This window comes from Carassius auratus, chromosome 20, assembly GCF_003368295.1.
Source record: "Carassius auratus strain Wakin chromosome 20, ASM336829v1, whole genome shotgun sequence".
Lineage (NCBI taxonomy): Eukaryota > Metazoa > Chordata > Actinopteri > Cypriniformes > Cyprinidae > Carassius > Carassius auratus.
The window spans coordinates 2076811-2093793 of NC_039262.1; the positions used below are offsets into that span (position 1 = coordinate 2076811).

General features: G+C 35.5%; 2 protein-coding genes across 2 annotated transcripts in view; both read left to right on the forward strand.

The window, feature by feature from the left end:
* Nucleotides 1-3131, forward strand: part of LOC113120510 (nephrocan-like) — a 3999-nt gene extending 868 nt beyond the window's left edge. Inside the window, exons 2-3 of the mRNA XM_026290378.1 lie at nt 741-1642; nt 2531-3131. Coding sequence (XP_026146163.1) covers nt 741-1642; nt 2531-2930 — 1302 coding nt within the window. The 3' untranslated portion in view covers nt 2931-3131. The remainder of the gene's footprint in view (nt 1-740; nt 1643-2530) is intronic.
* Nucleotides 3132-3702: 571 nt separating this feature from the next.
* Nucleotides 3703-10755, forward strand: LOC113120523 (dehydrodolichyl diphosphate synthase complex subunit nus1). The gene is made up of 5 exons (XM_026290392.1): nt 3703-4250; nt 5229-5360; nt 6646-6798; nt 7714-7813; nt 9722-10755. Exons 1-5 carry the CDS (start codon nt 3902-3904, stop codon nt 9810-9812), a joined length of 825 nt encoding a protein of 274 aa, XP_026146177.1. The 5' UTR covers nt 3703-3901; the 3' UTR covers nt 9813-10755.
* Nucleotides 10756-16983: the final 6228 nt, after the last annotated feature.

A 16983-nucleotide genomic window follows, 5' to 3' on the forward strand; every position in this document is an offset into this window, starting at 1 on the left:
TTTGTCACATTACAGAGGTAAAATTGGTTCAATTCATAATTCCAGAATGTCTTTCTCTCGGTTTTATTTTTTACGTCTTTATACTGTAATGTTTCTTTAATTAAATTAATATTTTTTTATTTATATTATATCAGATGGTTTTAAACAGATTTGTTTATTTATTAATTCCCAGTGGACAAAAATCTTATTTTTTTTCTTATAGAATATCCTAGTATGTTCTTTATTTATTAGTTATTTATTTTAATAGCCTATGATTTTAAAAAGATTGATTGATTACTTATTAATTCCCAGGGTATTATTATTATTATTATTATCATTTATACCCTGTCTTACTTTCAAATGTCACATTACAGATGTCAAATTTGTAGTGAATTTGAACATTTCAAGATACCTTTCTCTTTGTTACACTTTTTTACAATGTGATTTTTCTCTTATTAAAGTTTATATTATTATTATTATATATAGTGTTTTATATTGGTTGATTTTAAATATATTTATTTATTCCCAGTGGATTAAATAATTTTTTCTTTGTAAATATCTGTTTGTTTGGTTTTTGTTGTTGTTGTTTTTTGGCTTTTTTATGTGTCACATTACAGATTGAGAATGCCTTTCTCTTATTTAATTTTTGTTCAATTATTTTTGTACCATGTGATCTTTCTTTAATTAAAGTTTTGATTATTATTATTTGAGCATTCTCAGTGCCTATTATATTGATTTTAAACAGACTGTGTTATTTATAGGTCAGAGATTTTTCTGGTTTGCCAGGACTTGAAGAAGTGGTTCTGTCGTCTGGTGGGATCGAGCAGATCGATGCCAATGTGTTCAGATCTCACATGTTGTTAAGAACTCTGGACCTTCAGAAAAACAAGTTAAGACAGCTTCCCCATGGCTTGCCCTGTGGCCTGGAGATCCTTCATTTAGGTCACAACAGGATACACAGCCTGCAAGAGTTGCCCCTGGAGGGCCTCAAGAAGCTGCGGGTCCTGAACCTCCAGAATAACCAGATTAACACTTTACGCACAAACACCCTAACATTACTCCAGAGGCTTGAGTGTCTTTATCTGGATGGAAATCAAATCGAATCAATACATGGCACCCCCAGGTTGCCCTTACTCAATTTGCTTAGCATGGGAAACAACAGGATCTCCTCCATATCATCAACCTTCTTCTCTTCGCTGCAGCTTCTAAAAACATTGGATTTGTCTTCAAACCGCTTCACCAAAGTCCCTCATGGTCTTCCTCAGTCTCTGGTTCATCTGAACTTGGACAGGAATCAGATTCGATCACTGAGAAATCGTGACATGTCCCAGCTGCACAACCTCATTACCCTTTCTGTCAGCTCTAACAGGCTAGTGTCAGTGGACGGGGGTCTTCGCCTGCCTAATCTCTCTGTGTGCGAGTTGGCAGGAAACCAGCTACGAATGCTGCCTGCTAGATTGACCTCTAAACTCGAGAAGCTGGACTGCAGGCAGAACAATATCCAGGAAGTCACTTTCCAACAGCTAGCAGGAATGAAACTACTGAAACATCTCTTTTTGGAAAACAACTCCATCCAAAACTTTGAAGCCAATGCCCTTAAAAACTGCATTCAACTAACCAGCCTGGCGTTAGAACAGAATCTGCTTTCTGCTATTCCTCATGGGTATGTGCATTTTTTTTCTACTTAATGTATTGTTATTTGTTTGATTTCCTCTGACATAAACTAAAATTCCATCTGTGTTTTTAGTATAATTGAAATCATAGTTTTTATTAACATCTTGATATTAATATTAAATAGTATGATTAATATTAATTACTATTAATATTTAAATGAAATATTTTAATTTCAATTTTATTCATTTTGATGTTTTTGCCTTTTTTTATAGTTTTTACATAGTAACATTTATTTTATTTTAGTAAAGTTTATGAGTTTATGCATTTATTTATGCATTTATTCATGAGTTTATGCATTTGTTTATTTATGCATTTTTTCATGAGTTTATGCATTTGTTTATCTATGCATTTATTTACGCATTCATTTATGCATTTATTTATGAGTTTATGCATTTGTTTATTTATGCATTTATTTATGCATTTAAGTATTTATGCATTTATTCATGAGTTTATGCATTTGTTTATTTATGCATTTATTTATGAGTTTATACATTTGTTTATTTATGCATTTATTTACGCATTCATTTATGCATGCATTACAAATGAATATACACATTTATTTATGAGTTTACACTTTTATTTATTCATTTATTTACACATTAATTTACACATTTTTGTACAGTTTATATTGTGAAGTTTATTTCATTTATGAGTTTAGGTATTTGTTTAATTATGCATTTATTTATACCTTAATTTACACATTTATTCATGAGTTTATGCATTCGTTTTTTTATTTACAGTTTTCATGCATGTGTTTGTTTATTTATGCTTTTATCAGACTGAATATGATGTGATTAATTGGTCATGTTACATGCTTCAATAATCTCTTGATAACTGTTTCTATTAATCAGTTATATTAATATTCTTTTTATATCAGGCTTCCTGAGACACTGGTCCGTTTGGATCTGAAGGGGAACAACATTGACACAATACATGAGCGTGAGCTGAACCCTCTCAGGCGACTTCAGGTGTTAAATCTGCGCAACAACAAACTCTCCACCCTGCCTGCATTGAACCTACCAAAACTAAAAGTTCTATATTTGGATGGAAACCCATGGCAGTGCAACTGTGAACTCATCAATGTCAAAAAGGCCCTTTTAGCAAACGATGTGGAAATCAGGCCTGATTTCTGTAGCGAACCTGTTCATAAATCTCTTGATGAATGGCGAGCTTATGTACTGGCAAAAGATATCTGTCAGAAGCAGACCAGAGATTTGATATTGGAGAGCCAAACTGAACACACAGACAATGAGGAATATGATGAATATGATTTGTAAATGTAATGTGACATTGCAATGTTGTTCTGTCTCTCTGCATGCTTTATTTCTATTTTCACCCCTTATAGAATGAACAATAAATTTAATCTTGTCCAGTAATGGGCAACGCCAGTGATATGGATACAATAAAATAAAATCAATTGTATTTGGCTTGGAAAATACAGTTTTGTTTAATTAAACTCCAGAAATAAATCAGATAGATAAAACAGACTCATAAAAATTAATTTAAAATTAATATATACATAAAAACTTCAATTGTTACTGTATTATAGTTTAATAAAATATTTATATAAAATGCATCAACATTAAATTAAAATATATATTAATTATCTTTTTATAGTTGCAATGTTGATGCATTTAACAGTGGCTACTAGTAGTAACGTTACGTGTTAAAAAAGTTTTAATCCTATCATCAAACAGATTCAAGTATGTCCTTCAATAAAACGTTTTCTATATTATATGACGCTGAGATAAATCCGAAATGTATATTTGAAGTAAACATAAAATAATTTACTTTTTTTTATTCCTAGATCAAAATGACATTTCAGTAATAGGATTTTTTTTTTACATATTCCATTTACCGGTACAGCAGCCAATCGTATTGCACCATCTCGCGCAAGGCTGAATTCTGATTTTATCTTGATCTGAGATCAGCCGTCAAATGTTCTTCTCCTGCCTTAGCACTGCCGGGAAACGTCACAACCGATCCCAGACCAGCGGTTAGAATGACGCACAAGCGCTCTGTCAGCCGTCCAATCACAGAGCTCCATGTCACACAGCAGTTCAGAGTGGAAAGGTTGGCAAGAAGAAGAAATGGCAGCCGGCGCGCAGTGGTGTTGGCAGTGACCAAAATGGTTAATTTCTGGATAGACTATCGGTCACACTGATACGGATTACTTTAATATGATGCATTTACTTGAAAAACCCCATAGGTACATTCAACTAGGAACGCGTTTCTAAGACTTTGAAGCATGGCTTTACTGTATGAGATGGCGTGGCGCTTTTTGCACGCGCTGCTCTATGTCCAGCGAGCGCTGGTCGCCTGGTTCCGAGTCCACATTTGGAGGTGGAAACGGGCCGTGGTGGGCTTATTGCTGCCCCTTGCCCTGGGCATACACAAGCTGAAAAAGACTGGAGCCACAGGCAAACGGACCAGCCGCCGGGTTCGCAGTGGAGCCGATGGCAGGACGTTAGAGAAGCTGCCTCTTCATCTGGGGTTATTGATCACCGAGGATGAGATCCACTTCACTGACGTCGCCAGTCTAGTGGTCTGGTGCATGGCAGTGGGCATCTCATATGTCAGTGTGTATGATAATCAAGGTAAGACTTATTGGGATTCTTATGCATTGAATAAAGGGAAGTGAATGGCAGTCACATGCATCCAGTCACCTGCTGTTTCATGACTTGAGCAAAGAGTTCATTTGGCGAACTTGCTTCGTGTTTAGAGATGATTTCCTTTATTCCAATGCTTCACTTTTTTGCTCTTATTGATGGCAGATATAGTATGTTTATGGTTATCAATATAGGGATCAAAGATTATATGTCCCATTTTGGTTTCTGCATCAAATTAAACGTAAAAAATACAAACTATAAACGTGTGTGAGACATGAACCAAAACTTCTCATTCATTTATTTCAAGAATGAAACTAGACTTTAATACCGCTATTTGCATGAATGTTTCTTTGAACCCTTGAAAAGCATATTACTCAAACTTTAGTTCTTGTATTTTAGAATGAAACAATCTGTCTGGTCTGTTTCAAAACAGTGCCTTTCACCTATATTTCTCAATGGAAGCAGGGGAGTGTCTGAAGTCATATGCTGCTTGTAACCTTTGAGAAATATGTGGTAAGGGTGAACAGAGATCTGAATAATTTTTATTAATCGTAAATTCCACTCTTTATTCGCTCATGCCACTATGGAATAACTCATTTTAAGAAGAAGCCAAGAAGTCCGATTCAAGATTTTTTCCCCTCCTCCCTTTAAAAATAGATTATCCTATTAATTTTGCTTTAGTTTATTGTTTTATTATTAATACTATTAAAACAGAACTGTGTCCCTCCAACTGAAAGCCACTCTGTCAAGTTGAGTTCTCTCATGTGACATGTTCCTTAATTAGCCTCAAATGTTGAGAGTCTAAAGTTGTCTTCTGAAAGTGTGAGGTTGCTGATAACATTTTTAGATTGATGTTAATGATATAAGAGATGCTAAAGTGTAAGCTGATTTTAATGGATGAAGAACATGGAGCGTTTCGTTCTGGATCTATGGTGTCTAATGTGTGTGAGACATCTTGTTTTAAAGGTGTATTCAGGCGGAATAACTCCAGACTCATGGAGGAGATCCTGAAACAGCAGCAGGAGCTTTTGGGAATGGACAGCTCCAAATACTCGGTGGAGTTTCTGAAGAACGGCACAGATAAACAAGAGCATCAAGGTGAGGCTCAGCCTGAAAATACGACTCTTGCTTTTTGTTTGAGATGCACACTGTGGAGGGACGTCTGTACAAACAGGTTATAGCAGAATATTTAGTCTAGGATGAATACAGGTTTTGCACCTTTACGATCTCTGTGATGGATCACAATGAGAGTTTGTTTACACCTTTTATCTTTTTTCATGGCTCCACATTAATTGTGGAGAAAAAGACACTTTTATGCAGTGTTGTCTGGAAAAGATTAATTGATGCTAATTAGGGATGCACAATAAATATCAGAATGATATTTAATGCGCATCTCGTCGGTAAAGCCGGTTCTGTAATCAGTGGTAAATCTCTACACGTGCATACTTTCACGTGGAGCAGCATTTACTACACATAGCCGTTGATCACTGACCAGCTGTGCAAAATATGATCGTGGTTTTGTGCAGCTTGTCAGTGAACAACGGTTCCGTGTTGTAAATGCTGCTGCAATAATAACTATTTGGCTATTTTTGTCTTTTGGAAGCTGCATTTTAAAATCCGCTTGGCTCAGGAATCTCACTTTGAATGGACATGACACCCCTGAAGTTAGTAATAATGTAACGTTATAGAGCCTACTTATAAGATTCAAATGTTTTTATTAAACCGTAATCGCATTGAATACAAATTCAGTCCAATTAAACATATATTTTATTAGCCTACATGATACCCGTGTCTGACTGTTGCCTGAAGAGACGGTTTTAGGATGTTTAATACATTTAGCTGATTTTAGCCTTACCCTGGAGTTGGTTCACCCTCCACCTATGTCCTCGCTTTAGTTTCATACGGATGACATAATCAGAGAATATTCGTTTTCGATTTGAATTCGTTAAAAAGTAGACAGGCTTTCTATAGACATATTTCTCATGTCTCTGTGTCAAAAAGATGCGGCATTCAATTCTATCTTTAGACGGTAAATTTAGATCTCTAATTCAATATTGATTTTAGAACCGTTGAAATGATTTACTGTATGTAACGCAAGTACTTTATACGTTTATATATATATATATATATATATATATATATATATATATATATATATACACACACACACACACAAACCTGTGACTTGTGATTGCTGTTTTAATCTCAGTCTCATCACATGTCTGACTATAACAAGACGACAGACTTCATATTAGTCACTTTTTCTGAGTCACTCCGTTTCTGAATGTAAAATACAACAATTTCTATGCATTGCCTGATTGTTTTAGTCTGTTTAACTGTTGTCCACATTTAATATAAAGTATTTTTTTCCTGTCCTCTGTAGTGTTATCTTGTCAGTCAGTGGTGAAAGTCTTCTCTCCAGAAGATGGGCGGCTCAGTATCGTCCAGGCAGCCCAGCAGCTCTGCAGGGCCGTTGAGCAGAAGGAGAAGACACTCAAAGACATTAACGTCACTGTGCTGGACTCATTACTCAGAGGTCAGCGGACAAGCACAAACACTTATTTATGAGCATTAAGTCTGTAATTTGTCTGAGCAATCCACATTGAGACTTAGGGTCTTTAAAAGACTAACACAAGGTCTTGTGTTAGTCTTTTAAAGGATCTGTTCAGTTCTTTTCCTTTCTTTAGTGAAGAATGCCAGTAGGTATTCGAAATGAAGAAAAGGAGAAAAAACTAAGTTTTCAAAGTGCCTAATGAGAAATTTCAAATAAAAGCCAATAAATGGGCTATTGTTTTGATGTATTTAATTGGTGATGTCTTTCTTTTCACAGTACAAGAGTAGAATAAAACAAAACACCTTTAATATCAACTTTTTAAAAGCTGTGAACAACATTTAAAATACCAAACAATATAATAGTTTACAGGCTGTTTGTATGGTAGTTTGACCTTTCTTTATAGATGCAATGATTTAACCTTTTGACGTTTCAAATAAATGGACCTTGTTTTGTGACACAATAAAAAAGGTAAATTGACGTATAAATAAATATTGGGTCATAAAAATATTAATGTAAATCAATTTTATACAAAATTGTATTGCATGATATTTATATTAATAAAAGATTTATTATTATTTATAGTTACAGTGATGTTGGATGTATACCAAAACCAAAATCCACTTACAAACATAGAATAGTGTATATCAGGAACATGATAATGTCAACAAGAGGCACAATAGAGAATGTAGTGATGAAGAATATTTAAAGCACAACTTCTGATTGCAGCTCGCTGAGCTCACTCATCCTGGAGGATATGTTGTGTTGAGAGACAGATCTGTGGTTCAGGACCTTTTGCTGTTTCTGTGGTCTCCAGGATCTTCTCAGTTAACAAAAGAGCCTGTAGTGTTCTCAGTATTCATCTTCAAAAGCTGTTTTTCCTGTTTTCCCCCTGTGCAGAGTCAAAGAACATACCAGACCCAGACCTGGTGCTGAAGTTCGGCCCTGTGGAAAGCACACTTGGGTTTCTTCCCTGGCACATCAGACTGACAGAGATTATGTGAGTATGTTTGTGTATCGATGTAATTGAGCAAGCACAATCTGTCCAGATTACAGGCTGATTGCTTTGTACAGAACGTTAAGATTTTTGTCCTTTTTGGTCCTTTCCTCTGGGTTATCTTTTGTGCATCTTAAAGTGTTCATTCGTTCTTCCACAAATTAGGGCCTTAAAAATTTCTTAAGTCAGAGCAGAATGACTTAAATTCATAAAAATGTTGCATTTAATATTGCATGCACTGCAGAAAAAAAAGACATTAAAATGCTAAAACAAGAACAAGATGGTGTTCTTTAAAAGTACAGTGGGCTTCAAAATCCACAATAGATGTATAGTATTTAAAATCAAATTTAAACCTGGAAATAAAGTGAAAATGTACAACAAATAAATAAGATTTGAGACATAATGAGAGATCGGAAGCAGAAAGTCTGATTTACATAGTTGTGTTTCCGTTTGCCTGGAGAGATTACTTAAATCATTTGGTGTGATTATCAGCACAGATTAACAAGTAATCCTGTCCACGCTGGCACACTTATCTCTGGAAGCTTTCCCAGCGTGTGTGATGACGTGTGCAGCTCTGTGAGATCACAGCACTCATGCAGACTTTCACCGCATTGCATCATGCAACCATCATCAGCGTCCAGCAGTCTGACAGTCTCCATCTTAACTGTTTTAAATCCCAGTTTACTTGTCTAAATTAAGTTTTTACCTCACCAGATTGTGAGTGATAAATGCCTTACTAACTTTATTAAAGGCCATATACACTTTTCGTTCTATATTAATTTGAACCTAAAATCTTAATGCACAAATTCAAAAAATATTAATATTAATGGCATTTTAAAAGTAAAAGCGTATAAATATGGACTTTTTAATCCTGTCGACTTAAGAAGTGATACTTGCAATTGATGTTGAAATAAAGGTGGATGTAAATTTGCATTGTTCACCACTGATTGATTTGTGTGTTTTTCTGCGCTTCCACTAGATGGCAGTGTGTAACTGCGCTGATTCAGTGCATTATTGATCCTCTGTTTAGTTTCCCTTCCATGTACCATAACTCATTCAGTCTTCTAAGCCTTGGATGAGAATACATCTGTAGACTGTTAATCGGGGCTGTTTTAAATTAATTAAAATGATTTTCAGAAGTTTAAGTGATTGCGCAAAATTGATTTACAATTATGCACCAACATTTCAGGTATGTAATTAGCTACATTTTAATTATATCAACCCAGATACCCTGAGGAAACTGAGATAATCCAACCACAACTGATCATGTTCATTCCACTAAAATGAATTTTGCACATTTGGAAATGACTGAAATTGTGGAGAATTATTTTTTACAATATTGCTTGTGAACCTGAAAGCAAAAAATTGTCATAGTTTGTGCTGCTTAATATTTTTTTTGTAAACAGTTTCCAACTTTGATAAGAATAAGAAATGGTTCTTGAACAGCAAATCACCATCTGAGAATGATTTCTAAAGGACATTTAAGACCGGAGTAATGATGCTCAAAATGTAGCTTTGCATCCCGAGAATAAATTACATTATTATTATTAAGTTATTTTATTGCCATTATAGTATTTTATAATTTTTACCAATATTACTAAATAGTATTAAACTTTTAGTGTATATTTGATCAAATAAATCCAGCCTTGGTGAGCATGAGATCTTTTAAAATCATATTTATTTCATTATGCATTCTGTACTGCACAAATGTTCAGTATGGAAGAAAATAAAGTGGTTACGCTTTAGTTAAAAATCATGAAATGCAGTAGTTTCAACTGTTTTTCATTGTAAAAAAAAAATGGAACTGATTTAAGAAGGTGAAAGGCATCATTAAAATGCATTTAAAACAAAACAAAAATAATAAAAAATGAAATGTTTCTGAAGTATTTCCTCTCTCCTCTCCGCCTGTAGCTCCTTGCCGTCTCACGTAGATGTCTCTTACGATGACCTGTTCGGTGCTCTGCAGCGATATGCGACGTGCGAGCAGCGGTTGGGCAAGTGAGGATCAGTCCACAGAGAGCAGAACAGAAGGACCTGGACGAGCGAGAGCGGATGGAGGGAGTCCGTCCCTCTCCTCATGTTTACAGTACAAGCACTAGAGCCTCAGCGCTGCTGCTCTTCTCTGCCAAGGCCTGCCGGGCGTCTCTCTCTCTCTGTGTGTATGTGTATGATTTCGACTCGTGCGTTTGTGTATGTGTGAGTCTCCCGTGAGTAACAACACACAGAAAAGAATGTGAACGCTGCCCTGCAGACAATCCGGTCACTCGAAGAGCTTGGTTAGCCATGTGGTGTAAACTTACCATCATCTTTTATTTTTACTTTCCTTTATCTTTGGCCACTGGAATGGTGGCAGTTGGTAAAAGTGCACTGAACTCTACAGAAGCTGTGTACAGTCATCCGTCTTGCACAGCGAACGAGAGCCTCTGGAGAGGGAATGTGCTTCTCGTTGCACAGCTGCCTTCAGACGGCGCAAACATGAGAGATTTTTCTATTTTGTCGAATCTTCTGCATGACGAATCTGTCTTATTGCAACGTCACGCTCCCATTAAGGCTGTAAATGGTTATGTGTGTGTTTATTTGTCATTGTGTCGTTTGAATGTGTGCGTGCGTGCCACAGATGACACTAATTGACACTTTACATCTACATGGCCTCACCCCCCTGAAAGCTCTCGCTCTTTGTAAAGGCTCGGGGCACTGATTATGGTTTTATTCGATTTTTAGTAAATACTGTTTCATTCAGAAATCTTTTTTTTTTTTTTGTCTGTCTATTGATCAGAAATGTTTCACATGAATATTTTGTGAGATCCGTAATTGTTTTTTTCATAAAAGGCCACACACTTTTCATGCTCCACACAAGAAGTCATCTTAAACGTGTAATACATGGGTTGGTTTGCTAGTGTCCAGTGTGAATGTACAATAAACGTTACTGAAATCTTTAACTGTAGTTGTATTGAGAGTGCAATTGATTTTTCTGCAGTGGAGACTCAATGTAAAGAGGAGGAATGGTTTTCCTTTGCAGCTTCACTCTCACACTTCCTGCTTCTGACTGGTGTGTGAATTTTTTTTTTTTTTTTTTTTTTTTCTTTTAACATTCGTGTATTCATCTGACAGTTCTTCATCTTGCTGGCACATCCAAAGTGACTTGTGTTCAGGCTATATGTTTTATCATCATGATCCCTGGGAACTGAACTCATGGCATTGGCATTTCTAGTGACATGCAGTCACAGGAACTCTGTATATTGGATACAATCTGAATAATTCTTCTACAGTAATTCAGCTTTTCGTCGGTTTTTGAAAGAAGTCTCTTATGCTCACCAAGGCTGCATTTATTTAATTAAAAGTACAGAATCCATTGATATCCATTTATATCCATTGAATGCACTCTTAAAGCTAATCCATTAAAACACACTGCACCATGTAATGTTATAATTAAATGTGATGTGATGGATTTACGTTTTTTGGGAGAACTGTAACTTTAAATGTACATTCAGAAGTAGTAGATGTAATTGGGACATGAAAGCTGAAGGATGGGGGTTGCCATAAATTCCTCCTGTTCTTATTAAACACCTCCATGTCCAAAAATGCAGCTTCTGAAGTAGTTCGCACATTTAGGTCAGTGAGGACAGGAGGTGTTATGAACATCTGGGCCACCGATTACATCCCGAGACTTATTCATTGCTTCTGTCGGGTGTCATTTACTTCTCCTTTCGAGGTAAAGACTGTGAAAATGACTATATTGAGAAGAAAAAGCAGACCAGAAGTGGTTGCCTTTGAATTTTACCCTTCATTTGATTGTTCGATATCTGTTACTCAGATGTACGTCTGACTATGTTCAGTTACTAAAATCTGCTTTATATATTCCCATGTTCTCACAGGAGATGTTTCAGTATAGATTGTTGCTGGGCTTTTTTAAGAGTATATCTGCCTCAGGAGGACAGAATAATGCTGGAAATGGACTGAAATTTGGCTCCAAGGCTTTAGATTTTGGATGCAGTTTGAAATGCACAAACTAATTTGGTCTTACATGTCTTATTTGGAAAAGCTTTTCCATATTATTTCTTTTTTTTTATATCACTTCGATTTCTTTTCATGTTTTTTCTTTTACATGGATTCATAGCCAGTGCATTTGTTACAACTAATTGCAAGCAAGAAGGGGTTTATTGCCTTAAGCATTTTAATTCGCACAGAAGTTTCTCTCCTTTTTTTTTGTCTCTAAAGAGTAAATAAACGTGTGAGCTTCATTTGAACAGTCTCATACGGCGGAACATGAAAATTACATGCCGACTTTGAACTAATAAGATTGTCAAGATGTTTGGGAGTATCTGAAGAACAAATTGTCTTGACCTACTTCTGAAAACTAAAAAAAAAAAAAAGGTAAAAAGAAAAAGCAGTATCTGGTATACAAGTCATCCTAATAGTTGTTGGTGAGTAAATTTGAGGTCCGGTTTGGAACTGTGCCTTATTAATAAATCCATATTTTCACCATTGTTTTAAATTATGATGAAGATTAGTAGTCCAGTTATTTGTCATGCTGTATGAAATGTACTGTATTTTTATCAAATAAGAGTTATAAATCTGTTATTTTTTAATTTAAAGCAATATTAAATGAAGTGTGTGTGTGTATGTGTGTGTGTATATATATATACTTCTGGGCATCCAAGATGTAGCTGATGATGCGTTATTATGGATTTATTTATTGGCCGGAAGGTTTAAAGTTGAAACACTGTAATGATGGTTTTTCTTCTTACAAACATGCAACTTTTTCCTTCACAAGATATTAACTGATAGACTGGAGTGGATTATTGTGATGTTTTTAGTTACTGATTGGACTTGCCCTGACGGCACCCATTCACTGCATTGGTGAGCAAGAGATGTAATGCTGCATTTCCCCAAATCTTTTCTGATGAGGAAACAAACTCATGAGCATCACGGATGTCCTTAGGGTGAGTACAGTTACAAATGCATGACAGTAAGAAAACAACCCCCCCCCCCCCCCCGTACTTTCAATATGTTTTATTTTATTTTTTATGATGATGTTATTTTATTTAAAGGGTTAAAACTGAATTTTCAGAAATCATATTTTCCTACCTTGGGCTCTAAGTAACTGGACATTTCAAAATGCTCTAGGGTTGAAGTTCAGTGCAAAATATAGCATTAACTAGCAAATAGCATGCTTTAATATGATGAAGTATGTTGTCAGAAAGGTCAAAATCTTATTCTAAAGGGCAGACTGTCATAATGAGGTTGAACTCTTTGAGAGAGAAAAAAATACTGGCCCGTTAAAAAATGGAGACATGCTAACTGTTACTGATAAAATATATTTTATTATTTAATTTGTAATATTTTATTTTTTATTATACATTAAACAGTTATGTTTATAATGTGAATATAATTTCAGTAACATGGTGCAGATTGCATCATTGCCTGACGATGACTTTCCATGCTGTCTGAAGAAGTGTAAGCAATTTGCTTAGTTGAGCAGTACAGTATCTAAATGAATCTCAAGACTAGCAGATCTTTGGTCCCTTGGTTTTACTAAATCTGAAAAATCAAACGATGCAAAACCAGCAACCAAAATTTCCTTGAGCGTGATGCAAGCTTTCTGATAGTAGATTAAGAACTTATCTGTGTTTGTCTGAATGACCTTTAGTGTTTGAAATATGGAGCTTTTGTTAAAAATCCTTTGTTCTTTTCATTGTACGTGCTTCCAATAAAGCACAGGTCCTCGTGGACCTTCAGTCAGTCAGAGAAAGGCATCGACCGTTGCTCTAGGTGATCCACCCCCCGTGGCTAATAAGATAAATATTGCAGCCGCACGCTAACACCTTGAATAGAAACAAATCAATTGATCACCGGAGCACACTGAACTGAGGTGCTTAGAAAGAAGAATTCAGACCTGCCTACTAAAATAACATCTCGTAGTGGATTAGCCAAAGTCTAAATTATCATTAGGTTGTTTCAGGGAACACACAAAAGTCGGGATGCATTAGCAGACACATAAATCCACTCAAGGACCTGCTTTATGAGCTCTGCAGTTCCCTTGTTTTTATGGATTTGAATTTGTGCCTATTTATAGTACAGACATTGTCAGGGCGTTCTCTTGTAATAGGGTGTTTGTCTCCTGCCGCTTGACAAAGCAGTCATGTTGCAGTCACGGGCCCTCAGCAAAGGAAAAAGATAACAGCTTCTTTATACACCAGCATTCTTCAGGCTGAGTGAAATTTGAAATTGATTTCCCCACCCCATAGTCTTTCAGTCGAGAAATCGACTGTTTGGAATAGCTACTTCTGTTATGTACACTGCACACATTTCTGTTTGCATAAAGAGCTCCTCCCAAAATGGACAGGAATAATGTATCCCATGATGCAATGCTATCAAACTGACCTTCCATTTCCTTTGAGGAATGAGACAAGCTGGGATCTTTAAAATCTACAAATTTCACAAAAAAAACAACTATCATGAAAATAATCTCACAAAATATTTTAGTTTTCATTTGGCAAACTGAAAAAGGAAGGTCAGATCAAACGCATTGCATCATGGTCCGCAGTATTGCACAAAGTGTGCTTATTGTATAACAGAACCATTGAGTAATATCGCATGCCAATTCCGTTACATTTATAATGATGTTTTATTCTTGCAGGCCAAGACTACAGTGCTGTGTTCAAAATAAAAAAAGCATGCTAGAATCTGCTTCGACACACTTTCATTTATTCCAACTCTATCTGAAATAAAATCCCATAAGGTGAATGCGCTTATATAGTTTTAAAACAGCATTATAAGGGAAATATATTTTGGACGGATAGATAGATAGATAGATAGATAGATAGATAGATAGATAGATAGATAGATAGATAGATAGATAGATAGATAGATAGATAGATAGAATTCAGCAGTTTTCTATGTAGGCAGTAAATGAAGAGTTCAGATGCAAAAGCCTCTAAATGCCATCTGAAATTTTCATCTAAAATTATGATTTTTATCAAGCTCCTATGCTTAGGTTGAGTAATTTTACTTTAATGGCAATGTGCAGGTCCTTTGCCAGACTATTTAACTGAAATAACTGAACATAAATATAGGAGCCTGATAAAAATCCTAATTTTAGATGAAATTTTCAGATGGCATTTAGAGGCTTTTGCATCTGAACTCTTCAAATGTAGCAGCTAACTATGTTTTTTTGGAAAAGAGTTTCTGTATCAGCTTCAAAACAAGCAGACAGATGCTTGATCAAGGCCAGGAGAACATGTGGGATCAAACATCATCTTTCCAGCTCCTCCTTCGTCAACATTCAGCAGATCAACATCCATTAAAGTGCACAAGAGAATTCCCACTGGGTCAGGATTGCACCTGCTGTCTGTAGAGTCCCTCTGAACGAGTGTGTGACCTCTCTCTGTGCTTCAGCCACAAAGGATACACTCTATGCTGCGGTTTCACACACATGCAATATGAGAGCCAATCCTGTTCAGCATGCTGGCCACTGGTTTCCATGACAACTAAGGGGTGATGGGTGGTCAAAGCCTGTGTGAAAACAGTACTTTCTCAACGTAAACACCAGATGATACTGAAAGGACTAATCTATCGTTACATAAAGCGGATGTTGATTTCAAAGCAAATTAAGACGGAGAGCTTGCAAACGTGACTCACTTGTTGTACAGTTCTAAGCGCACCCTTAAATCATGAAGATAAGCTGCAAGGAAATGAAATCCATGTATTGATTTCAGACCGAAGCTTCCATAACTGTTGGGCTTTTGGCACACTAACAAGCATAGGCTTAGATGTTCAGCCCCCTTAGGAATGAGTAACTGATCGTGGGCTTTGTGTTTTGACATCTCGCTGCACAGGGAATTGAAATACCTGCAGTGTTTCCTTATGGCAAGATTACATCCTCTGAAGACAAAGCTAGAGAATGCATTTAGTTGCCTTTTGCTATGTTTTTGTTTCAGTGCTTCTATTTTTCTCTAGAAAAATATGCATTTACTTATTTGCTTGCAAAAGAATCCATTATGTGCTTCATTTTCTTTCTCTCTCTAAACAAAGAGCAAACTGTATTTGTCCATTTGTAGTGATTGTGTAGCTGCAGATTTTTTCTCTCTTTTCAGTATTGTCTAATTTATTGCTGTATTTATGCTTATTCATTATTGTTATTATTTACATATGTATTTAAATATACATATATTTAATTAATTATTATTTTTCATTTATACTGATGCAATCATATTCATTCGTATGTTTTGTTAAATACTTTAGACTGATCTTATCTTGAGGTTTCTGTTAACATGCTAAAAAAGTTTATTTTTATAAAGAAAAAATAATAATTTTAAATTAAATAATTACTTGTAATTTGTTCCTTTACACCCATTAACAAATCTGAAATTAAAACCCAAAATAAAATTAAACATTAAAAACAATTATTAGCCAATGTATTAAGTCAATGTATTTTTAATGAGATATCAAATGAAATATTTCTGGGGAAATGATATTTATACATTTTATAGATTTGATATTTTATAGATTTTATTATTCATATTTTATATTGTGCATAATGTTACATTTATTTATTAATTTACTTTTTAATCTTATGTTCCCCATAATATTACAGAACTTATTTTTATTTAATAAATCAGATGGCATTTATATGTTTATTATTTAATTTATATTTACAATACATTTATATTTAGTAAATGTGCTTGCATTTATATTTTACCGCATTTTCTTATATTTACTAGATATGATTACATATATTTATTATAGTCCGTATTATTACATTTAGCAAATGTGCTTGCATTTCTTCATACAACTTTTTATTTTGAAATCCTTCTCATTGGTTGACGCGAACCGTCGGAAACAGTGGCCTCTAGCGGTCAGACTGTCTATTACACTCAAAAGCGCACCGCCTCCCAATATTCACGGCAGTCCTGTTCCGGCGTTCAGAAAATGCGCACCGAAACACCGGGAAACAAACAGGGGAACAGGTGCAACATCGCGCATGAATCTGTAAAATCCAGCGACTTCTAGGAGCCTCCAGCATCCCTCCTCCTCCAGCACTTACTGGAGATACATACACCTGTTTGTTTATTCTCACCTGCAAAATGGAGAGCTGGAGCTGTTCGGAATAACCAAAGCCTTAGGAATGATCACTGCTTCCTGATTGACCGCTTCAGTTTTCAGCTTCAGAG